A 26,080-nucleotide genomic window follows, 5' to 3' on the forward strand; every position below is an offset into this window, starting at 1 on the left:
CTCTTTAACTAAAAGTTTAAAGTATCACAATTAAGTTTCCAATAAACTCATTATTAGAAACTTATTTTTGAAAGTGGTGGTGGTAATGGTGTTGATGGTGGTGGTGGTGGTGGTAGTAGTTGGTAGAGAATGTTGTAGTAATCAACGATTCTTGTTTCTGGCAGGATTTCACTCGAACCTTGGTGAATTGAATTTCATTAAAGTTTCTAGTGTTCTTATTTCTCTTTCGATATAGCTAATTATTTTCTATTTCGTCGTCTTCTTCGTCGTGGTCGTTGTTGTTGTTTGATAGTATTCGCAAACAGACGGATATTGTTATAGTTAAAATGAATAATTAAAGTTAAGTGGAAATGATAATGTGTCGATAAGTAAGAAAAATATTGAAAGGATACTGTTTTATAAATGAGATAAAGCGTTAGTTGAATAAGTTTAGTAGGATATAACGTTTGTTTTAATTCGTTTATTAAACGATAGTAATATCGATTTATCACAGGATTTTGTTTTTGAAATTTTTCACAATCTTATAAGTATTATTAAATTATATTAAACTTAGCTGCTTTTCAAAGGAGAACTGGGGTAGTGGTAGAGTTTAGGTGATGGGGTATTGAGTTTCCTTAGAGAAGATCAAATTACATTTAATTTTAATTAAGTTTGAAAATATACAATCAGGATTAAACGATCTTCTTTATTCTTGAAAAAAAAAAAAAAAAATATGAAAAAAAAACAAAAAATAGAAAAAAGTCAAATATATCGAAAATAATTCAACTAAGGATAAATATACATACTCGTGATAATTAGAAATTTGTGCTTGTATAATATATATATATATATTATATATATGTATATATACGGTTTACATGTATAATATATATATAAAGTTGTAGTAGTGTCAAAGGAGTAAAGGCATGAAAGGGATTATCATAGTTTGTTAGGGGACTTGGTTACAACCTAGATGAACCCAAAGGCTTACTGGTTGTTCCCTAAATTGTAAATCAACTCGCGTGGACTTACTAGATAGAAACTTTAACTTTCAATCATGTTTAAAAAGAATTAAAATAATTAATACAAATCTCTCTTACGTAAACGCATGATCGATTTAAATAACACGGAGTTGAATTTTTAATCGTTAGTATTATTAAAATTTAAATTCGTTAAATTATCTTTCATTAAAATACAATGAAATAATATCCCTCTCTCTCTCTCTCTCTCTCTCTTTATACGATTAGGATAAAATGATTGGACAATTTAAACGATGATAAGAAAGTTTCGTTGTACACATTTATCATTGTTTAATAACAGGGTGTGTATGTGGTATCTTTAACGAGGAATAAAATGATTTAGATATATATATATGTATATACATGTATCAACTGTACGACTAAATATCACGAAGTTACCTTTAACGTAGCTCATAGATCTAACGAGTTAATATACGATCGCGTAATTACACCTGGTCTACGTGGACATAAGCTAAAGTACGGGAGTAATTAATTAAAACGCTTTACGTATATATATATATATATATGTATATGTGTATATACAGAGATATTACATAGGATAAATGCATAGATATGATACTCGTTTGACTTCCAGCAAGTCTCGTTATTAGAAGAGAGTTCTCATCAATGCACATTAAACTTATAGGAATATTCATATTTTCATTGTCAATTTGTAACAATTAATATTTACTCATAATGCAATAATATTTATACAAAGACGAATATATATATATATTTTAAATATTTATATTTAAATCAATTTTATTATATTTTTTTAAAAATAATATTTAACCGTAAATATAATTCGACATAGAAGATAACAAAATATTTAATCTCGTAAGTGTAGGCATGCTTAATTATTTGAAAAGATTAATAAAATGCAAATAAGGTAAGAAAGGTGTTCCTCAAAAGAAAACAAAAAAAAAAGAAAGAAAATTGGTTCATATCTTAGATGCAATTTTTGTTTCCCTGATATATATCTTCTTTTTTTCTTTTTTTTTTTTGGTGTGTCTTCTTATTCTTATTCATAGTTTAGTTAATAACTCGAGGAACGAACGAGCTTAACGACTATGAGGATCGAGGGCGCGTGTTCACGTTCGAAATCTCGAAAAGGGAAATTTCCGACGGGAGATTAAAGCAATTTCGGAAATAAGTTCCTTTATCACGCGAGACGTAATTCCTCTTTCTCCTCTCTCTCTCTCTCTCTCTCTCTTTCTCTCTCTTTCTCTTTTACACTCACGTCGCAGGACTCACGTTCTTCCGCTTTCATTTTACACCGGGGAACGTGTCAAGCTTTACGTGCGTGCTTTACCACCTACATAAATACTTTGTCAATGTATGCGTGTTCTTCATACACATATATAGGAATGTTCTATTGCACGTGTTCGGCCATGTAGAATTACGAAGTATGTGGACAGTTAATCACGATGAAAGGTGAAAGAGACTGAGAGAGAAAGAGAGATGAGAGAGAGAGAGAGAGAAGAGAGAGAAGAGAGAGAGAAATTTGAAGTCACTTTCCTGTCAAGTCCAATTAATGACTCGTTCAGCTTCGCGTCTTTGTTTTCCTCTCATCTATTCGTTTTCCTTGTTCTCACTTGGCATCGATTTCGGAAGGCGTTTAAGCCAAGCGGATTGCAAGTAATCATCTTTCAAGAGAGAGAGACAGAGAGAGAGAGAGAGTCTCAACAGACTATTTGATTATAGATTTCTATAGAGGAAATGAACGTTCAAAAGCATAGTCAAATTGAAAGAAAATCCTTTACCCTCTATATATATATAATTACAATCATTTTGTTTGATTTATTTTCTTCCTATTTGTTTGTAATTCATTTTCAAATTTGTTTGTAATATAAAATAAAAATCATTCGAGTGGAGACAGGTAACAGGAAAATAATGTTTACTTCATGTTTTACGTATGTCATCGTTAATCATTTTCTTTGCTTTAATTTATTTTTTCCTGTACACGAAAAAAGTATATATACAAGTAATTATTTTGTATCCAAAGAGAAAAATGAATAATTTATTTCATATCATTCAATTGCGTATAAATTTCGTCTGTATTATATTTATACGATACACAAAAGAATATAAATTAATCGTTTAAATGAACGCACACACACACACACACACACAAGAGGGGGTCAAAAGAAAACAAAAAAAAAAAAAGAAAAAATGTGAAGTCTCCGTTCTTGTCCTCTCGCTGAGGGTGATAACGTGTGTCACCTACTCTTACATACATACACACAGACACAGACACACGTTCATCACTTTCTTTCTTTAATTCATTTTCTTTTTAGCAACACCTTTCTCTCCTAACAGTTTCATGTGCAAAGACCACGCTCTTTTTACGAAGTCATAGAGAAAGAGAGAAAGAGAAAGAGAAAGAGAGAGAGAGAGAGACCTGGATAATATAAAACTCAGGTATTAACGGGTACTCTCGACGGACACTTAATACGAAAGCCATAACTGTTCTCGCTAAATTACAGTCGAGTAAAACGATGGAACACACATCGATGCAACGACGAGACTACGACACGCGTTGCATTCTCCCCCCCCCCCTCCCCCCGCCCCATTACGCTCTCTTTATTTCTCTACGGTCCTCTTATCCTCTCTTTTTATTTCCTTTTTTATTTTCTTTTTTAATTCTTTTATTTATTTCTCTCTTTTTTTTTCTTCTTTTCTTATTAGTATTCTCCTTAACCACATTTTCCATTCAACTTTATCTTTTATATACCCCTTTTTATTATTGGCTCCTATCGCAAAATCGTGTTGGACATTTTTTCTCATCCTCCCTCGACGACGCAACTTCTCGAAAGTGGATTAATTATCCGTTAACGAGCCGTTGAAAATTAATCATCGAGCTGGAATCTTCCTTTATTCGTAACAAACACAAAAAAAAAAAAAAAAAAAGGAAAAAAAAACACCGGTGATGATAAACATTTTTTAAGTTGTCTTATTTATTTCCTACTTTTTCGCATTTCAAATCACATTCGATGCATATTTTTTTTATAAATTAAATCCGCTCTGTTTTATTTGTATCCCTGCCAAAATTTTGTTTAATAGTGCATGTTTTAAACGCGGTTAATATTTTCCCCTCCCCATTCCTATTCGTTCAATTTCCATCTCTCTTTATCTTTCTTTTATTTTTCCTCTCTCTCTTCTTTCTCTCTCTCTCTCTCTCATCTCTATATTAAGGTTTCCTCTCGAAGAATAAAATCGAATAAGAGGAACAAATTGGTACGACCTACTTATATTCGTATTACGAATATAAAACTTGACGCTCTTCCGATTGCACGCTTCGAATCCTACCAGCAAAGAGAGAAAGAGTGAATGAGAGAAAGAGATAGAAAGATCCATTAACCTAATCAAGATAATCGTTTAATTCGTACGATGGTTTGTCCGAAAGAACGTTTAGGATAAAACGGGGAGGAGGTGGGGATGGGGGTGGGAATGGGGAATGGGTTGAATGAAAGATTAAGAGAAAAAGATATGAGGGTTGGGATAATCGTTTATCACGATTTAGATCCATTCCTCAATAAGCTCCATTATCCTGTGTAACAACGATATAACTATAGTTTCAATGGATCTCGTGTCCTTGTTGCATTATCTATTACCAGGATTATAACTCTCGCGTTTAGATAGGTATTATCGCGTGATACTAGATTTAATCGTGGAAAAGAAATTTGATTAGATTCCTCTATTCTATCTGCAACCTCAACCTCTTCTTCCCCTTTACCAGTCCACCCAGCCCACTATTCTCGTCATTCTAACAAAACGATTCGTTCCTTTTCTAAGAAATAATAGTTTCACGATATCTATTCGTGTGTGTGTTACTCCTGGCACCGTTTTAGCATCGACTATATTCGCAGGTGTGGGAAAACTTACCTTCATTTTCTTCAAATTCTCAGACAAAGTTCTAAGATAGTAGAAACAGTGCAACATCGTTGTGGATTAGTTGCTAACCTAACGCATACCACTCTATAATTCATTTCCGTGAATTTTAAGAATCCTCAGATGTATTTAACCGCAATATCTCTACCTAACGTTACTTACGGCCAAATTCGATGATACAGGTTAGAATATAAACACTAGGGAATGAGTTACCTTCTTACCCCCTTTCCCCCCCCCATCCCTTTACCAATCCACCCCTTTTTCCTTCATCCGAAGTACGTAAAAAGTCTGCCTGCTGCTGCCGTCTTGGGTTAGTTAGCTACCTACCGTCTTACTTTTTCTTTGGCTCTTTTTAGAAGTTGAACGGTAATCGGGACTACTTTCGAGGAAATCGAAAAAGAGAAATCTACGGAGAACCATGGCGAGGAGAAGGGATGGGGAGGGGAGGGAGGACCGGGTAGACGGGACTTTTTAAGGAAAAGGAGAAGAGGACCAGCTGAAGGAAAAATCGATTTCGACCGTCGAGGATTCTTTTCTTCTTCTTCTTCTTCTTCTTCTATTCGTGTTTCTTCTTTTTTTTTTTTTTTTTTCCCCCCCCCCCATCCCCCCCGTCCCCCCCTTTTTTTTTTTTTTTTTCTTCCTTCCCTCTCCTTAACTCAATTTACTGTGAGAGAGAAGATTTTTCTTTTTATCTCGTGGCAGGGAGAGGAGTAGTAACTTTTTGGCAATTTATTGATATCTATTGAAAGAATCTAGAAAGTAGATTATTTTCTTTTTTTTTTTTCTTTGTCTTTTTCTTTTTTCTTATACTTCCTTTAAGTACTCGTAAATAAATCGTATAGATAGATGGTGGTAGCGATGATTTTATTTTTTGGGGGGAAAATAAAACGTGACTTAGGTGATATTTGATTTTTCAAAATTGTTTATAACTTATTATTTATAATTAATTGTTCATTATGTATTCTTACGTTCGTGTAACTGGATTTGATGATTTGTGTTTGTGTTAAAGAAAAATTTTTTTCTTTTTCTTACAAATTGTTTATAACAATTTGTTTATAAACAATATGTTTAAACGATAGTAACAAATGTACACTTTGAAACGATCTTTTTGCGATGTCTCTACGACAATTAGTTTGGTCGTGGCGATCATTTAAACAATACATTGATTATACAATTATTTATAACAAAATAATTATAACACACTAATATATTTAAATGAGTAAAGATTTACATATAAACCTCATTCGATTAAATGATTTCCCATTTAAAAGAAAAAATTCATTGTTCCAATTTCTCGTTAAAACAAATTGTTTATGACAAATTGTTAATAACAAATTGCATTAGACAAAAGTAAACGTACGTTAGCATACTTTATTTTGATAAATTTTATTTTATATTTATTTTTCATGAAAATTTTTTATTTATAACAATTTGTTTATAACAATTTGTTAATAACAATACGTTTAAACAATAGTAACAAATTTATCCTTTAAAACGATACGTCTATCATATTTCTACGATTATTAGTTTCAGAGATATTCTAATTTCAAAAATAACATATTTTTATATTGACAAGTGACCTACATAATTCATTGAATGAGGTCATTGGCCCATTGACCTACATAATTTCTTGGAATTTACGCGACTTACGTAGCGGTCACGTGACTAGTTTACTACTTACTATGCCTAGTACTCGCATTACTACGGTACACAACGTGCGTATTAATATGATGAATGAAATCTTTCAGAGACGATATCTTTGGAACCAGTGGTCGTAAAAACATGAATAAAATATCATTTTAAAGGGAAAAATGTGCTCTTTTTATCTGATTGCACTAATAATATCGTTATCATAGAATCGATTTCATAAATATTTCATAAAAATATATATATATATATATAACTTTAAATGTATAAATAATTTATTCAACGTATTTTTATTTTTATTTTCTTTTTTTTCTGCACTCGATTTTTTCATATATTTGTCGTCATTTATATAAAGTTATACATTAGAAAAGTTGGTAAGAGATTACTGATCGAGAAACAAAATTAAAGATGCGAATAATTAAGAAAGTTTGCGTTCGAGAGTATAATAAGTAAGAAAAATATTAGTTTTCTTCTAAGGGGAGAGAGTTTCTTTTTTTCTTTTTTATCTTTCTTTCTTTTTTTTTTTAAAAGAGAAAAAAATGTCCATTCGATTAATCCGTCTTCGACTGGCATTCATGTTTTTTTCCGTTTGGTTGGCTCCTTCCATTTAACTTTTGTTCTCGTACAAAAGAACATACTTAGTAGGAACACCCGGTATGTAAGGAGTACGGTGGGAGCATCTGCTTGCAACCACCAGCATTGTCACGTTTCTCGTTCTCCTCTCGTCCTCTACCTCTTCCCCCTCCCCATCCCCCATCCCCCTTGTGGAAAGCCGACGACGACGGTTCTTTCGGCAAGGAAGAAAAAGCTTGGACGAGCGATTACTTTGCTCTGGACTGTTCTTTTCAACTTTCTTTTACCTTGAATCGTTAGATTCTTCTATCTTTCTTTTTACTCTCTCTCTCTCTCTTTCTCATTTAAGATTTGAAAAGAAACGTTTTTCCAATTTTCAAAAAATATTTTATATCTCTTACGAGATTCTTTTAGGTATTACAATTTGTTTCTGAATTATTGTTAAATAAATTTGTTATTTTCTTTTATCCATATAATTATACGAGAATTCCAAAGTTTATGAATTTTCCAACGTAAGAATCGTAAGAATGTTTTGCACGAATAAATATTAAGTATACAATAATGATTTTAAATTAAACGAAATGAAAATGTGATTCGAGTTTATTATTTTTTAAATTTTAGATAGATCTGTTACAGTTATTCTTATGAGAAGGTGATGGTGGTGGTGGTGGTTGTTCATACATTTGATTAATTAATTTCAAGCAACGAAAATCGATCGACAATCTAGGTTGGAAAGTTTACTATCAAACTTGTACGCCCAAACATCTGGTGTTTAATTAGTGATATACTAAAATACATAGGAAGTATTTGCTATTAGATACCTATACATATATTAGCATCTCGCCTCAAGGAATATCGATAGAATTCAATATTTATTCGATTAACTACTTGTACAATAATTATAGAGAGAATTACTTTCATTCAATATTATATTTCATTCGAATTTCTACTGACAAATCTAATAAAAATGAAATAATGGGAACACGAATAACGTCTAATTTTTCTATTCAATTTAATACCATCTTTTTAGAATGAATTTCACGTCAGTTTTTTTTCTTTCATTTTTTTTTTTTTTTCCTTCTTGCCGGTAATAAAATACCCCCGTCGAACGTTTCGTTCATCAACATTTCATTAAAGTTAAATTTTCATTTTCCTTCTTCTTCTTTTTCTTTTCTTTTCTTTTTTTTTTTTTTTTTAAATCAAATTAATAAATCCTTCCCCCGGTTATTTTTCATTCGAAATCGCAAAATGGTGTGTTCTCGTAGAGATTAAAAAGAAAATAACACACTCTATTTCATTGAATTCTTTTATCTTCAATCTCGTTAAATGAAATTAGAAAGAGAGAGATAGAGATAGAGATAGAGATAGAGAGAAGATTTTTTTGACCAACCAACCGCAACTGAAGGACACGAATGAAATCTTTTCAACACGATTAGTGGATAGGTCAATTGCGCAATTACTTCTACAGAAAATCTACGTTCGTTCTTACGATATACTTTGTGGTTTTGGCTCGGTACGAATGCTCTTAGAAAACGGGGACGAAGAAGGAACTTTGAATTCCCGTGAGAACCTGTTGCAGAGTTTTCTCTATTTTTCGTTTCCTACTCTTTTCTTTCCTGTCTCTCTCTCTCTCTCTCTCTCTTTTGGTTTTTTTTTTGTATTTTTTTTTTTTTTTCATTTACTTTCTACTTTTTTATTTGCGAACCGAGAAAAAGAAACCAATTCAAAATAGAAACATCGAAAATAATCCCGTTAATTAAATCTTGAAAAGCTTCACTTTATAAAGGGGTTTCTTTTAAAAAAAAAACACCAGCTCAGACCTCAGAATAGATTTGTGTTTGTACGTTCTCTCTTAAAAATCAGAACCATTGAGTAACGCGTTTTTATAGTTAACTTAGCCATTTGGAAAAGAAACTTTGTTGTTCTTCGTCGTTTTATTTCGGTTCATTAATCCTCTACGAACGACTAGTGGTACTTTATTTATTGTCTATACGTGTATCTTTATTAATTTTTATTTATTCTTGATGACGATTATAAATTATAAACCCTCTAAAATTTTATAATAAATACTTTTGCAAAATTATTTCCAGATAAAAGTGTGAAAGAATAGATAGAGCTAACCAAAATAAAAAAAATGCTTGAAATTCAACGCACGTTTACGTATAAACGTCAAGTGCAAACTGTTTTTTTTTTTAATGAAATTTCATGCTCCAACAATTTGTTATTACGTACAAGTGCAAACGGTCTTAAACCGTTGTTATAATTCAAAATAATAATAATTATTCATTAAAAAAGAAAAGAATAAAAGAATATAAAAGTATATAAACCGTAGTTAATCAATATTTATAGTATTGATTAGAAACTTAGTAAAAACTAAAACAATATCGTTCGTATAACATATTTTCAAGTTTCTGGAAAATGAAGTTGAAGAGTTATATTATCATATATTAATTGATTTTTAAGTACCACCAAATTTTATGCTTTAGATCAAACATGCGACCGGTTAACGAGGATCGCGTTAGTCCGTGAAAAGTGAAATCGGCTTTTGAATATTTGGGGAATAATGGAGTAGATATTCTATATTCCGGTAACAAATTAATATCAATTTATTATCCATGTCGCTCATGTAGCAGGAAGTATTTACAGATTGAATATTTACTGAATAAATACCTTCTCTATATTCCTTTCAAAGGCAATATACCCACATAGATGCATGTATACCAGCCACGATAATAATGCATCGACCAAAGCATGTAATAAAGGAAGAATGATCCTCTATGTTTATGTGTGTGTGTGTGTGTGGGTATGTATATATATATATATATATATATATATATATATTTATCATGGGTATACTCGTCCAACAACTATTATTTGTTCATTGTTCGTTTCCCATCGCATATATAAAATTTCTTATAGATAGAGGAACTTTCATCGTTTACTAAACAAAATATTTCAGATGAAATTAAAGAGAGAAGAAGAACGAGAGATAGTTATAACGACCGATGGGTTTACAAGTAATTCGTTATTTTACGAGAAAAAAAAGAAAAAAGAAAAGAAATGAATTAAAATCTTTCGTCAATGTTATAATAATAATATGTATGCATACATGGATGTATGTTAATAGATCATATGTTTATTTTATCAAATTAAATTAACAAATTTAATTTATATCATTGAAAAAAGGTTTTATTCGAAAAACAAAGTTTTACCGTTCTTGTAATTTCTTCAATGCATTTTTTAATAATAATAAAGTTTCATAAATGTTTCACGGTTAGAAAGTAGTGGTAATGGTTGTTGCATATAAGTTCAACTATCTAAAAGAGATGTGAGAGAGGTAGAAAGAAAAAATAAAAGATAAGTTGAAAAGACAGAGAATTTACGAATGCGTATAACGCATAACAACATGTACTACTCATAGATACACGTCAACACATACGTACCTGTGCACTGAATGAAGCGAGAAATTTTCACTTTCAACGTTTACACTAGAAAACGTCGAGCGTTATATGCTACTCGACAAACATACTTTGTGTCTGTTATCCATATAAAGCTAATATACCGTTAAGTTGTATCTATCGATTTTCGGATTATACGATTCTTGGGAAAAGGTATTATAGATACATATATATATATATATAGGGTGTCTGAAGTTTTTCCGGTTAAATATAATATCTCAGAGTAATCATACGGACAAATAATAAAATAAAAATGTTATATAAATGAATCATTTAAAGGTTTTAGCAAAAATTTGCGATATAAAAATAAGTTAATCATTTAATTTCTTAATACAAATCCTAAATGCTATTCTACGCGTAGACAAAAGAGTGYACTTTAATTTAATATAAGAATCATTAAAATCTATTTAGTTTTATTATAAGAAATATTTACCAAAAGTTTTCAAAGAAATTGCAAATATGCATAATTTACAGCATTGCATTCTCTGATATTTTCTGAACTTTTCATGCTACATTTATAACTCGATATGGTATTCTACGCGTAGACAAAAGAGTGTACTTTAATTTAATATAAGAATCATTAAAATCTATTTAGTTTTATTATAAGAAATATTTTCCGAAACTTTTCAAAGAAATAGCAAAGTTGTACAATTTACAGCATTGCATTCTCTGACATTTTATGAACCTTTGCAGGTTGATTTATAATCCGACAAAGTATTCTACGCGTAGATAAAAGAGTGTACTTTAATTTAATATAAAAATCATTAAAATCTATTTAGTTTTAGTATAAAAAATAGTATATATATATATGTGTGTGTGTGTATATATGCTATATGCCTATATAGACATTAAACGAAATCCTCGGATGCCATTCTATACTCAGGAATAATAGGAATGTTACGCAATGTGTAATATATCTTGGAATTTGCAATCATTCTTTGTTGATATATCTGATTTACTCATGGTAGATTTCAATATTGTCTCCCAATGGGAGATTCTTAGCTAGAGAGAACGAACTATCTTTTCTAACCTAAGCTCGCTCGTTCGATCCTAGAAATTTATTATTGTCATCTCCTTCGAAAGGAAATAGAGTCTTTTTTTTTTGTTTTTTCAAATGAAAAAGAAAGACAATAAATATCTTATAAAAAATATTATCTAATGATCTCTGATAAGATAATATTACAATATGACAATAATAATAATAATAATAATAATAATAATAATAATAAATTTTTTAAACCATTATACAATTATTTTAAAATATGTTTTCAAATCTGGAGAAAAAATATTCGATATAGATTCGAAGGAAAAATAAATTAATAATTTTTTTGTTTTTTTTTCTTTTTTCAAATGAAATCAAATGACGCGTTATATTTTTCATTAAGTCCACTCTGCTCGTCCAATCCCGATTAAAAATGAGTAGAATCAACGAGAATATCGAATAGTTGAAATAAATTCATACATACGTTGTTAAAAAGAGAAATAATAAAGGTAATAAAAGAAAAAAAAAAAATAGAGAAAAGAAAATGAATAAATGTAATACCTACGTGTTAATAATTGAAATAGTTAGTTCGAGGAGACTTTAAATGAAAAGACACGAGACATAATGTAAAAGTGGACAGTCGTTTTGTGGTGGTGTTAGTGTGTGAGTCTGACGACGTCTAGCGAAGCACGTAAAAGCGTTCTAGCAAGCGGAAAACACGGCGTCAGCTGCCGTAGTTACAGCACATACCTATACTTACACATATATATATATATATAAACACGTAATAGTATGTGTACATACCTACACATACATTTACAATTCCATTTACACGTATACATAGACGTATATATATACGTACTAGTAACACACACACATATACGCACACATACAACATAACCACGTGCAAGAGTATCAACTTTTATTGAAAGTATCCATCGACTACCTTTTCGTAGCTGAGAATACTTCGTTTTACCCAACGTTAAATTCTTTCTCTCTCCCTTTCTCACTCATTTTCTCTCTCTCTCTCTCTCTCTCTGTTTCTCTCTCTATTCTCTGCCACCACTGTGGTATTTTAGCTTCCTCGACCGTAATTGCCCGTTTACTACCGCAAAACTGATAAAACGTTGGCAATAAAGACCATTCCCTTTGATAAATTTCTCGAAATTTCGAGAATTCTTTTCTTAACGAAAACTAACGAAAAGAAAAAAAAAGTAGTAAAGGTCTACCCATTTCTCTTATGCCTCTATTTTTTTTTCTTCTTCTTCTTCTCTTCTTCTATAAATAGAAAAAAAAATATAATTTTACGAGCGTTGTGTGTGATCGTTATTATTTATAAAGAAAATACGTCGAATAATTTTTATAAATTTTTTCTTTTAGTTTCTCTCTCTCTCTCTCTCTCTCTCTCTCTCTTTCACTCTCTCACTCTCTTAATTTAGATCCATATAATTTGTCAAACTTTATCGCGATGATAATAAATCTTATTTATCTATCGATCTATGTGGTCGTTGGAACCTGACCATGGGCTGGTGGCTGGTGGTGGCTGCCTGTACAAGCTTTCTTTGGAAGCTTAATCGGCCCTCAACTTGCGATAACTTTCTACAAGAGTAAGTCCATTTAAGCTTCGGACCAGGCCTCTTGAATTAATTAATAATCGCATAGCAAACAAGCTGATTTGGAAAGTTACTCGAACTAAATGCGTTCGATGGGCGAGGAGGAGGGTGGGGTGGGGGGGGGTGGAAGGGATAATGCAACGTCTCGTTATAAATTCATATTACTTCGAAGAAACATATATATGTATATATTTTAAACGTTTTTTTCGAAAGAATTATAATAGATAATATAGTAGTAGTAGTAGTAGTTTGTCTACTATAGAAGAAAAATATAAAAAAATGTTAAATAGTAGTGGAGAAAGAATAAGAAAAAAATTGTCTTACGTGTTTCAATGTATAAGTATATTATTTGACAAATGTTTTGTATCAATTATTGATGATTTCCATTAAAATTGTACAATTTTCAAATGAAAGCAACGAACATTCTTATTGCCACATTTTTGATTATTTTAACAATAAGCATGAAGAAAAAAAAAATGAAATATTTAATTAGAAACACACGAAAAAATTAATTATCAGAATAATGTGTCTGTCGGAACGTTGTTTAAAATAAAAACGAAATTTTATTGACGAAAAAACAATTTCAGAGAATACTCGTTTTCGTTGATATATATATAAAAAAAAAAAAAAAAAAAAAAAAAAAAGAAAGAATATAATATAAAATGTGAAAAAATATTTCTCGTAAATTTCGACGCAATGATAAATAAATTTATTTATAGTTATACCGAAGGTGTTCATATTTTCTTAGAAAATATATGTTGTTTTTTTTTTTGTTCAAAATTTACGTAGTCATTTCGGAAGCTTTTTACCCGATAGTTTAGGTATATATTTCAACGTAAAATTATTCTCTTTTTCTAATAGCTAGCTACCTCTCCATTTTCCTTTTCTCGCCACGCGAGAACGTTGAAATAGGTGAAACGATAAGTACAGAGCACAAGTTCTAATAAGTATGCGGTATTCGCGTGGTAAGCACTTATCGTTCATTCTAATCATAGGTATCCATTGTTTAATACTTGTTTACACCGAAAAACCTGTATAAATTTCATTAAATACTATTTCACGTATCTAAAAGGGTAAAATATATTGAATCGTTCGTTTTTGTTCTACACAGAAATTTTTGTTAACTATATAATACATGTTGTATATTATAATCATACTAATAAAATTATTTTACATTCTTAACCAATAAACAATTCAAACGTTTTGTGAAAAATTACAATCGTGAAAAAGAAAATTCGATCGTTCGCGATCATTTAAATCGTCTTGGATTTTGTATATGAAAAAGAAAAGAAAATGAATAACTAATAGAATTCATATTAATCGAATAGAATATTTTATTGAATACGATCGAGATATTCGTAGTATCGATTGAACTTTGTATTTTGTATTAAATTTGCATTGTAAAGTCAGTGTCTCGGTGTTGTTTGATCTTTCATCGTGCCAATTGATAGAATTTGAGAGAGAGAGAGAGAGAGAGAGAGAGAGAAATATAGTAATAAAAAAAAAAACAAAACAAATGTATAAAATTGAAACTCATGGTGTGTATATTGGAGATCCGGGCAATTGATTCTAATTACAAATAATAGAAAGTTCAAACGATACCATAGTAACTATCGATAAAGATGATATGTATCGATTTTAGGTATCAAAGCTTTCACTTACGATATCGTACGGTTTCCCGTGAAAATGAAGAGAGAGAGAGAAAGAGAGAGAGAGAGAGAATGGTTGAAATTTGACGAAAACCTGTTGCAAACTGTTCAAATCATTTCCATTGGTTATTGCTTAGTACGAATATTATTACAACATATAAAATACATAATAAATATACCATTATATATTTGATTTTTATTGCAAATGAAACAAGAAAATAAAGTAATAAGTAACAATAGTATATATAGGAAAAGAATTCTCATAAATATTAATTTCCATTAATAATTAACTAAATATGTATGTGTAATATTAATATTGATTCTCGATGTAACAGAAAAGTAACAATCTTTGTGTGATGTAGTAATTCTAAAAATTTAATGTCAAAGAAGAATCCTTCATTTTCTGTCCCATCGCGTGTATGGTGCTTTATTAAGAGAAAAAAAAAAAAAAGAAAAGAAAAAAAAAAGATCCTACGGAATTATTTATCGATTTATTTTCTCATCTCTATTTCCCTTCCATTCAGTGTTTCTTTTTCTTTTTTTCCCCTTTTACTTCTCACACAAGAATAACAGAAAATCATTTTTATTTTAAGGGAAACGTGTTAGGAACGAAGGTATCAACGGTTGATATGGGTCGCAACAATCTACACGTATATATAATCCTATGTAACTTATCAAACTATAATGATATCGTTTCTTTCTTCGATGGGAGGATAAAAAATGTATATATATCATAAAAAATAATGAAAGTAAAGAACAAAAAAAAGTTGTGAAATATCATCCATATACATATATATATATATATATTTGTCTTTTCAAAGAAAGGTGTGTGACTTCTTATTTTTTTTTTTTCTTTTTTTTTTTATTTTTTCTTTATTCCTAAATTTGTTTCTCATGGAAAGATCGGTCAAATAGCATGGAAAAAAGAGAAAAGAAAAAGAAAAAGCAGAAAGAGAGAGAGAGAGAGAGAAGGAAAAGGATGAAGAAACGTCTCGTAAAGAAGGAAGGAAGGGAGGAAGGGTGGAAGGGTCCCGCTTACGGTACCTTGCACCTCACGACGAGGGAAAAAATCGATCGAGGTCGGAAACAAGGAATTCCCGAAAGGGGATTTCCTTCTGCCCTTGCCGAATCCAACTCCTACTTCTCTCTCTCTCACACTCTCATTTTTATTTTTTTTTCTTTCTCACTCTTCTTTCCTCTTTTACAACTAGTATTCCCAGTTTTACTCTTTTCAAGCTGCTTACTATCCTTCTTTCCCTCCCCCTCTCTCTCCCCCAACCCCACCTCATCCCTTCTCATCCATAGGAGCATTTCGTCTTATTCGTAACCCGCATCGTATGGGGGAAACATTGAACGGAAAATAGAATACATAAGAGAGAGTAAGAGAGAGAGAGAGAGAGAGAGAGAGAGAGAGAGATTACTATAATCTAGATACTACACGGTAATACCTTTAGTTTCTATCACGTAAAACAATGATAATGTTAATACAAATGTCATAAATAATTCTGATTTATAATGTCACATTTATATAGAATGAATTTTATATTTTGATGAACTTTTAATTATTAAAAACAATATCGTATCATGTTATATTATTGATTGTCAGAATGATTTTATTGATACATTTTTGTAATATTTGTAATTTCAATCATAATATATAAATAACGATTAGTATCGATATAATTATTAGTTTTGATTATGAAATCATTTATTTATTGATAACATTAAATATCTCGATATTACTGTAATCGTAATTACAGTTTTGATTATAAAGAACATTATTAATGTTTCAGATTAGTTTTGATTCTCAAAATTAGATTTTAAATAACACACACACACATATATATATATATATATTATATATTTCTACGTTAGAGTATGTTGGTAACATATTAAAATATGTAACATTGGGATAGAAGAGATAGTTTTCGATTAGAAATGTGTTAAAGTCAAAATCGAATTTGGTATAACTTTTAATATGTAATTCGGAAGGACGCGTAGCGGAGTTTGGTATCATCGTTGGAAAGGAAAATCATTCTAGGTACTGGAATGGAATGAAATGTTTAACATACCGAGTAACGAGGTATGAGAAATCTCATTCTGGAATGTGTGTGTATCTATTTGGATAAGTTCGTATGCCATATGGAATACACATAATTACTTTCATACTATATAATTTACCAAATGAAGATAATAATCTCGTAAATTTGTTTGATTCACGATAATGATAATGACAATAATAATAATATAACGACTACGATGATGATCATAATAATGATCATAATGATCATAATGATGATGATACAAATTATTTCCAAAACTTTCCTATCCTTTCGTTTTCTATTTTCTTTTCTTTTTCTTTTTTTTTTTTTTTTATCGGACAAACCCGTCATACTTAAAGCAAGTTCAGCAATTCAATGTTAAAGTGGAAAGAAAAATATCAATCACCCGTCGACACTCTGCAATTTTCTTTTCCTGATTCTTCTACTTTCCTAGCCCGTCCATCTTAGGGTCTTCTTCTTATATATTATTTCTTATCCTAGCACAGGACTGACGTATTAACCATACGTCCTGGTTCTCATCCTACCTACCCAGTGAGAAAAATGGCGCTAACATAGACAATGATATTTCATTTCTAGAACCGATTCTCTCGCTCGCTTTTCCCAAGACATATATATATATATATATATATACCAAAGAGAAAGAAAACGGTGGGTTGGTAGTGGGGGGGGGAGAGAAAGGGGGGAAGGAAGGATGGATAGAGAAAAAGAGAGCTCGTAAATAATCACTCTTAGGAACGCATACTCTCGATGAAACGTCAGTTCGTTTATTTCAGCGATAATAATATTTTTTCTTTTATCATATTTTCTTTTTCTTTTTTTATATGAAAGAAAATCATATGATTCCGATCATGCGTGTTTCACCCACGATCTTAAAGAGAGAAACATACATTGACAAACGCATACACGTGTATATTTGGTGTTTTTATTTTATATATATGAATGATCATTGGAATGACTTACTTTTATAATGAAACCCTCGCTAATTTTCACCGAACAAAATACGCACCACTGAACTTGCCATTCATTAAAAACGTTCATTTAAAGAAATGCTTCTTGTGTATGTGTGTGTGGCTTGCTTGTTATCTCTTCACCGTATACACACACACATACACGCACTTAATATTTTACCAAGTAAAGTGTACGTATATTTTTTCACCGGAGATACGAAAAATAGAAAGGAAAAAAATAATAATAATAATAATAATGATAATAAAAAAAAAGAGCAAATAAGAAAGATAAGGGAAGAAACGATGCGTAAGATAAAAAGAAAATAGAAAACAAAAAAAAAATATATATATATATATTCACATTGTTCGCGAACGAGTCCCGATTTTAACCATCATTTTAATAATCATTTTTTCTATCGAGTTGTAAAAAAAGAAAAAAAGAAAAAACAAAAAAAAGATGAGATAAAACCGAAAGAAACGAAGGGCAAAGTTTTTAAACGAATGTCTCATTAAGTATCATTATTCGAAAATACGTTAGAGAGTAGCGTTGGTTAAATTTGGATAACCCATGAACACGATCGAAACGAAATACGTGGGAATGTAGTAGTGAAACAAATGTCAGTCGATTTTTCGCGGGGTTTGGTACAAATAAATAGGGAATTTATTTGTTGTGTTCGAGGGAATAGGGCAAATTACGTTCGTTCATTCATTCGTTCATTCGTTCGTTCATTCGTTCGTTCGTAAACGCGCGTGCGTACACGCCTCCTACTCACAATTTATCGAATCCAGATATATTTCGCGCGTTAACAACGCTCAAACGTCAACGGAATACTGTAAACTCGCTAAAAGCGACGTAAATAACTGCGTATGCAAATGGAAGTATGTAATTAAAACGTATAAATCAAGAGAGAGTGAGTGAGGGAGAGAGAGAAAGTGAAAAAGAGAAAAATATGAGTGGGAGAGAGAGAGAGAGAGAGAGGTTCGTCCGTGGTTAAGCAAATATAATGAATAAATAAAATCGTACGTTAATGAAAGACGAAAGTGCGTGTGTGTATGTGTGTGTGTGTGTATTAAACAGGAATTTGTTAAATTTTTCAAAAAGAAATGATGTGTTTTTTTTCCCACATATACTCGATGTAACATTTAATTTTAATCGTTAATTTTTAAAATGGTATTAACCCACCGACGACAAAAAAAGATAGAAGAAAAAAGAAATACGCAGAAGGATTCGTAGGCAAAATTTTGTTCGCGGATTTGTTATCTCGCGTGTTATAAAAATAATAGAAAAGAAAAAAGAAAAAAAAGAAAAAAAAAAAAGAAGTAATAACTTTTGAAATCAAATCAAATATGTTGTTTGCATTTAGAAATACGAATTTTATTTGATATCGAGTAATAATTCATTTATTTCATATAAAATCATTAAATATATATGTGTGTGTGTGTGTATTGATATACGCGTTAACAAAAGAGAGTAAGAAGAAAAATAATAGAATTCTATTTCTCTTTGGAAATAATTTTGCAAAGTGCACCGTTGAACTCTACCTTTTTCTTTTTCGTTTCGCTTAACCATTCATTACTTTACGGATTTTCACCATTTACGCCTTGGAATACTTTCTATCTCTTTCTATCGTGTTGATCGTGCAACACCAGTATAGATAGATCTAGGAGACTTTGAAAATATCTACAGTGGTAGTATATGCATAACACAACGTGTAGGTATATAGAAACCTACCGATTGATTTTCCTTTCCTTCATCGTACCTATCTTTACGTATGTATGCATATATATATAGATATATATATATGTATTTATGTATGTACGTATGTACGTATTTACTCGTCGACCCCCTTTCCTTCTCTTCATCAGGCTCGACCTAGACGCGAGAGACGAGCTCGTTTCAAGCTCGTTTCAAGCTCGCTTCAAGCTTGCATTTAATCGAAAACTCTGATCGAGATATATCTGGTGCAAGATACTACAACGCCGAATTGATAAAAAAAAGAAAAGAAAGAAAAAGAATAAAAGTAGAAAACCTTAAAAAAAAGGAAAAAGATAAGTCACGTGGGGAAGGATCCCTAAGAGACCTGAACGTTTATTCTCTTCCTAGCTTATTAAAGAACGTGAGTGAGAACAAAAAAATATATATAATATATAAATCTTTGAACTCTGGTATTGGTCTCTCGTAGTAACCCGTTAAAAATCTCGTTGAAATGTTGTGGTAAACGAAATAAAAGATAAAGTAAAAAAATGATATAGTAGTAGTACTAGTAGAAGAAAAATAAGAATGAAAAAGAAAAAGAAAAAGAAAAAGAATAAAAAAGAGAGAAAATGTTCATGGTAGCAGTAAGTTTCTCAGCACGCTCGCTTATCACTCTCAGAAATACGCAATCTGTGTAATAACAAATTCCCAGAGCAGCAGCAGCAGCAGCAGCAGAAGCAGTAGCGTTGGGTAGACCAAGGAAAGCCAGTTTTACTCCAGGTTCCTCTCCATCATTCGGTCCTGTCACATCGCCCATCCTTGGAATTTGGGTCACCTGCTTGAGGAGAGTACCGGAACACTGTCGGAAGATAGAAAGACGTGAAGGAAGAAGAAGAAGAAGAAGAAGAAGAAGAAGGGGGTTCCCAGTCTCGAATAAGGGTTGAGACCTGGGAATAAAACGTTCCTAAAACCCCCTTCCCCCTTCTCCCATTCTTAATTTTTTTTTTTCTTTTTATATTCTTTTCTCTTTCCATTTCATTTCATTCCATCACTTTTCATCCTTCCCTCTCTCTCTCTCTCTCTCTCTCTCGCGCGCTTTATTTTCTTCTCATATTATTCTTTCTCTTTATATATCATTCGATCCATTTGTTATGTTTCGAGGCCACAAGGAATATCAGAGGAATATTAAATCCAACAAACGGGTTGTGTTGTGTTACACTTACCGTCTAATTCAGTAACACAGTTCGTTTCACTAATTCATGGGTTTAGTCAAAAGGAGAATGAACTAGGATCACAGTTGGGAAACCTCAAAAGCACCAAATAGTACTAGCAATAGTAATAGTAGTAGTAGTGGGGTTGTTGCTGTTGCTGCTGCTGCTGTTGTCCAGTCAATTTTGATATTACTCCTTCTTCTTCCAAGGGTTGAGAATCTTTTGTGTATTTTACGATACGAAAGAAGTCCTGTAGAATAGAACTATAAACCAAGGAGTTGTCTCTTTCTATTTTTCTATTCTTTTTTTTTTTTTTTTTATTCTCTTCTGTGTTTCCCTTTCTCACTCTTTGTCTCTTTTTTTGTGTCTCTGTCTCCTCTGCTGTATCGATAGGAAAACCGATACCGCGTTCAAAGTCGATTTCCCGTAAATCGAAGTGCAATTCTTCTAGCGTGTTACGTCTGTGTATCTAGAGAGAAAGAGAGAGAGAGAAAGAGAGAGAGAGAGAGAGAGAAAGTATTCTTCTCGGAAATAAACTGCAATCGGTTTGCTAGAGTTCTGTAAAAACGATTGCTCTTACTAGAAACTCGTTGTTATTTAAATGAGAAGACACGTTGCCAGTATAGTACCAGTACTTTGCTTTCTCTATTGCAAACATTTCTTCCCTCCTCCCCCACCACCACCACCACCCTAGGTTCCCTCTATTATTCTTTTTTTCTTTCTACAGTCGAGAAAATAAAAAATAAAAATAAAATAACAATTTTACGGGTAAAAAAGACTTTGGCATTTTTATTAAAATGATCATTTGGAAAAAACATTTGTCTATTTGGTTTTATCGTAAATTGAATAATAAATCGGCTTTTGATTTTAATGAGAAGATATTATATCGTTGGTGTAGGGGAAGAATAGAGATTGTGATCTATGAATATGAGCTAATCGTTGAACGTAGCGTATTACGCACACGCTGAGTCGGTAAAGCGTATAATACAGGGGGATGATCTATAGGCGTCTCGTTGCAATTGGTAATACTGCATAGTGAGTATTACGAAAGCTTATCTATCCCTATTGCCGACGTTGTTATCACGTAATAGTATATTTGACGATATGTATTTTCATTATCTGGTAATATCCCCTCAAGCTTCATCCTAAGATTCAATCGTTCGTTATAATTAAACGTAGATATTTTTTTGTGTCTTTCACATTGGTTTTTTATATATCGTATTATTAGTTTTGAAAAAAAAAAAAAATTCAAATAAAATCTCGTTTTAAATATTTCCCCTTTTTTTTCTTTTTTTTTTTTTTCTTCGATGCACACACACGAGCGAAAAAAATAAGCTTCTTTTTGCTTTATTTTTATTGTATGTTGCTTTTTTTTTTTTTTTTTAATTTAATCTCCTCGACGAATAATTTCTCGTATCGTTTTGTTATATCGATGTTAAAGTTTTTTTTTTTCTTTTTACCGATATCGTTCAATTTGTTTCATTTTCATTTAATCGATTATTTTCACAACGATTGGTCGATCGTAGAAAGGTGTGGGATGTATCTTTGATGTCCAAATTTATAATAAATTTGATAACACACATTTCAAACCCTAGGCTTTGTGTCAAGCGTATAATATATCTCGATATCGCATAATGTTCGCAAACGTCGCAAATTGTTTTATCAATCTCGATCACGTTCTTCCCTTTTTCTTTTTTTTTTTTTTTTAAAAACAAATTTTAATAATCAATTATAAGATAATCGTATCATTTAAATAATTATCATTAATTTGAAAATAAAAACTTTGTCAAGTAATTATTCAAATCAAATTTCTTAACGACGAAATAAATGTCGAGATTTTGATTTAATATTTTCAATTGCATTGAAAGTAACGCTTTTAAAGATTATCATGTCAAAATGTTTCGTTTGCTATGAGAAATGAATAAAAGAAGATAAAAGATAGATAAAGATAGAATTATAACGTTAACTGTAGTTGTAATAATTATTTCATTAAAACCACCCCAATGCAAAGCTTTATTTTCTTCTTCTATTATCTGTATAATGATATTTACTTTAAGAGATAACTACTCGAGAAAGAAAGAAAGAAAGAAAGAAAGAAAGAAAGATGGTAAATGTAATTAACACGTAACTAACGGCATTTTCATTATACTTTCTAAACGTACTATACTCTTAAAATAATCTTTACGATCTTTTAAGCCTCACGAATTTGGCCCATTGAAAATTTACTTTCTAATGTAAACCTAATTATCCCTCTACCTCGGGTATGAATAATTTATTTTCCAATGTTCTACCCTTTCGCTTATTTTTCCCCACCGCTTATAATTCTTCAAGTAGTGAATAAAATTACAATTTCATTGGTACTCTTAATGATGTGAACGCCGGGACCGATTATTTATTATTTCTTAAGAAAAATATTTCTTAACTTAATCACAAAAGAATCAAGAATCCAATCCACAAAGAATAATACAATTATATCGTTAATTATTATTAATTATTAATCAATGAAACACACACACACACACACATACGTTGGAATATTATTAACGAACGACAATTATATTTGTCATTGATTTAATTACGAAACTTTATTTTTGTTTCAGAATCTTTAAGTGCAAACAGTGGACCGATTATCGTTGCGCCAGTTGGAAATCAAACTGCTGCTGTTGGAAGAGAAGTTGTTTTCTCTTGCAGCGTTCGAAACATCGGAAAGTATAAGGTAAAATAAATCCTAATCGAGAAGACATAAAGTACTTTAAAAAGAAATTATACTTATATACTTTATTAGATACTTATCTCTATATATAACCAAACCTATGATTCACCAACATCCAAATATTCTTTCTTCGAATCGATAACATTCTACCTAAAGTAATAGTTCAAAGTAGTTTCGCGGAAGGAAAACTCGACCGTTTGTGAGTTTTAATATCTTTCGAAAACGTTCTGAAAAGTTCACACCGTTGGAAAAGAATTTTTCTCGCGATAACTTATATATGTAGATCGGNCTCGATCACGTTCTTCCCTTTTTTTTTTTTTTTTTTTTTTTTTTATCTCTATCAAAATTTTCAAACGTATCGAAATTTCTATTTTATTTTTCAAACGAATAAATCTTACCGAGACGTCATAACTTTTGATCCGAATGTATTTTGGTTTTTTAATTACACCCCCATTATACATTAAGCTTTTTCAAACTTGTGCAAGTATCGCCGGATACGGAATTATGGAATTTTAAATTTATTCGCGGCCTGTAAAAATACGGAAAAACTTTCGTCCCCCCCCCACCCCACCCCACCCCACCTACACCCACCGTGGCCAATATTTTTCTTTTCTAATTTACTTTCCTTTTTTTTCTTTCTCTTTTTTCTCCTTTTTTTTCGGGAGGGTTTATTTTTCAACGAACTTTTGCAAAATTCTTATTCAATCTTGAGAAATGCATGACGTAATAATAACGCTTACTTACTTAAAGCTTTAGTAACAAGTGAAACGTAAACGTTAAAAAATCCGTAAACTAAACTTTCTAAAAAACTAACTACTCTTGTTCGTAGTTACAGGAAAGAAAATTACAGAAAGATAGAGAGAGAGAGAGAAAGAAATGGAAAAGGAAACGAAAACGTAAACTTAAACGTAAAGAAAATCTTGTTACAATCTTGTTAACGAGTTCTCTGTAATTTAAGTTGAATTATTTCTTATTTAAATTTATAGCAAAACTAGTAGAAAAAGAATATAAAATGTTCAAATGTTCGGGAAAAAAATATTTTAACATTTTTAATGTGCGATTTTATGATTTCGCTGAATGCTGCAAAAGCAGCAATCCTACGATGCATTTGAAATACATAACGCCGTTGACCGTTACTCGTTTAATTCCGTTTAATCTTATCTACAGTAATATAATATAATACACTCCCATGTTATCGTAATTTTATTTTCAGTAAAAATTGTTCGCATAGCGTAAGAAATGAAAAAGTACACATTTCAAATACTCTACTCTCGCGACGTTTGAATAATTTTTATTCCTTTTTTTCAATGTGTAGATTTCGATGTGTCCACTTTTTTTTTTTTTTAAAAACAAATTTTAATAATCAATTATAAGATAATCGTATCATTTAAATAATTATCATTAATTTGAAAATAAAAACTTTGTCAAGTAATTATTCAAATCAAATTTCTTAACGACGAAATAAATGTCGAGATTTTGATTTAATATTTTCAATTGCATTGAAAGTAACGCTTTTAAAGATTATCATGTCAAAATGTTTCGTTTGCTATGAGAAATGAATAAAAGAAGATAAAAGATAGATAAAGATAGAATTATAACGTTAACTGTAGTTGTAATAATTATTTCATTAAAACCACCCCAATGCAAAGCTTTATTTTCTTCTTCTATTATCTGTATAATGATATTTACTTTAAGAGATAACTACTCGAGAAAGAAAGAAAGAAAGAAAGAAAGAAAGAAAGATGGTAAATGTAATTAACACGTAACTAACGGCATTTTCATTATACTTTCTAAACGTACTATACTCTTAAAATAATCTTTACGATCTTTTAAGCCTCACGAATTTGGCCCATTGAAAATTTACTTTCTAATGTAAACCTAATTATCCCTCTACCTCGGGTATGAATAATTTATTTTCCAATGTTCTACCCTTTCGCTTATTTTTCCCCACCGCTTATAATTCTTCAAGTAGTGAATAAAATTACAATTTCATTGGTACTCTTAATGATGTGAACGCCGGGACCGATTATTTATTATTTCTTAAGAAAAATATTTCTTAACTTAATCACAAAAGAATCAAGAATCCAATCCACAAAGAATAATACAATTATATCGTTAATTATTATTAATTATTAATCAATGAAACACACACACACACACACATACGTTGGAATATTATTAACGAACGACAATTATATTTGTCATTGATTTAATTACGAAACTTTATTTTTGTTTCAGAATCTTTAAGTGCAAACAGTGGACCGATTATCGTTGCGCCAGTTGGAAATCAAACTGCTGCTGTTGGAAGAGAAGTTGTTTTCTCTTGCAGCGTTCGAAACATCGGAAAGTATAAGGTAAAATAAATCCTAATCGAGAAGACATAAAGTACTTTAAAAAGAAATTATACTTATATACTTTATTAGATACTTATCTCTATATATAACCAAACCTATGATTCACCAACATCCAAATATTCTTTCTTCGAATCGATAACATTCTACCTAAAGTAATAGTTCAAAGTAGTTTCGCGGAAGGAAAACTCGACCGTTTGTGAGTTTTAATATCTTTCGAAAACGTTCTGAAAAGTTCACACCGTTGGAAAAGAATTTTTCTCGCGATAACTTATATATGTAGATCGG

The 26,080-nt window shown here is 30.8% G+C and overlaps 1 protein-coding gene across 1 annotated transcript in view; it reads left to right on the plus strand.

Annotated features, from left to right (window-relative positions):
* The window catches only part of LOC106786210 (lachesin-like), an 87,408-nt gene that overhangs the window by 26,475 nt on the left and 34,853 nt on the right, over nucleotides 1-26,080 (plus strand). The window contains exons 2-3 of the mRNA XM_014747350.1: nucleotides 23,329-23,444; nucleotides 25,676-25,795. Coding sequence (XP_014602836.1) covers nucleotides 23,329-23,444; nucleotides 25,676-25,795 — 236 coding nt within the window. The remainder of the gene's footprint in view (nucleotides 1-23,328; nucleotides 23,445-25,675; nucleotides 25,796-26,080) is intronic.

This window comes from Polistes canadensis, unplaced genomic scaffold, assembly GCF_001313835.1.
Source record: "Polistes canadensis isolate GaletaPanama2010 unplaced genomic scaffold, ASM131383v1 scaffold_68, whole genome shotgun sequence".
NCBI lineage: Eukaryota > Metazoa > Arthropoda > Insecta > Hymenoptera > Vespidae > Polistes > Polistes canadensis.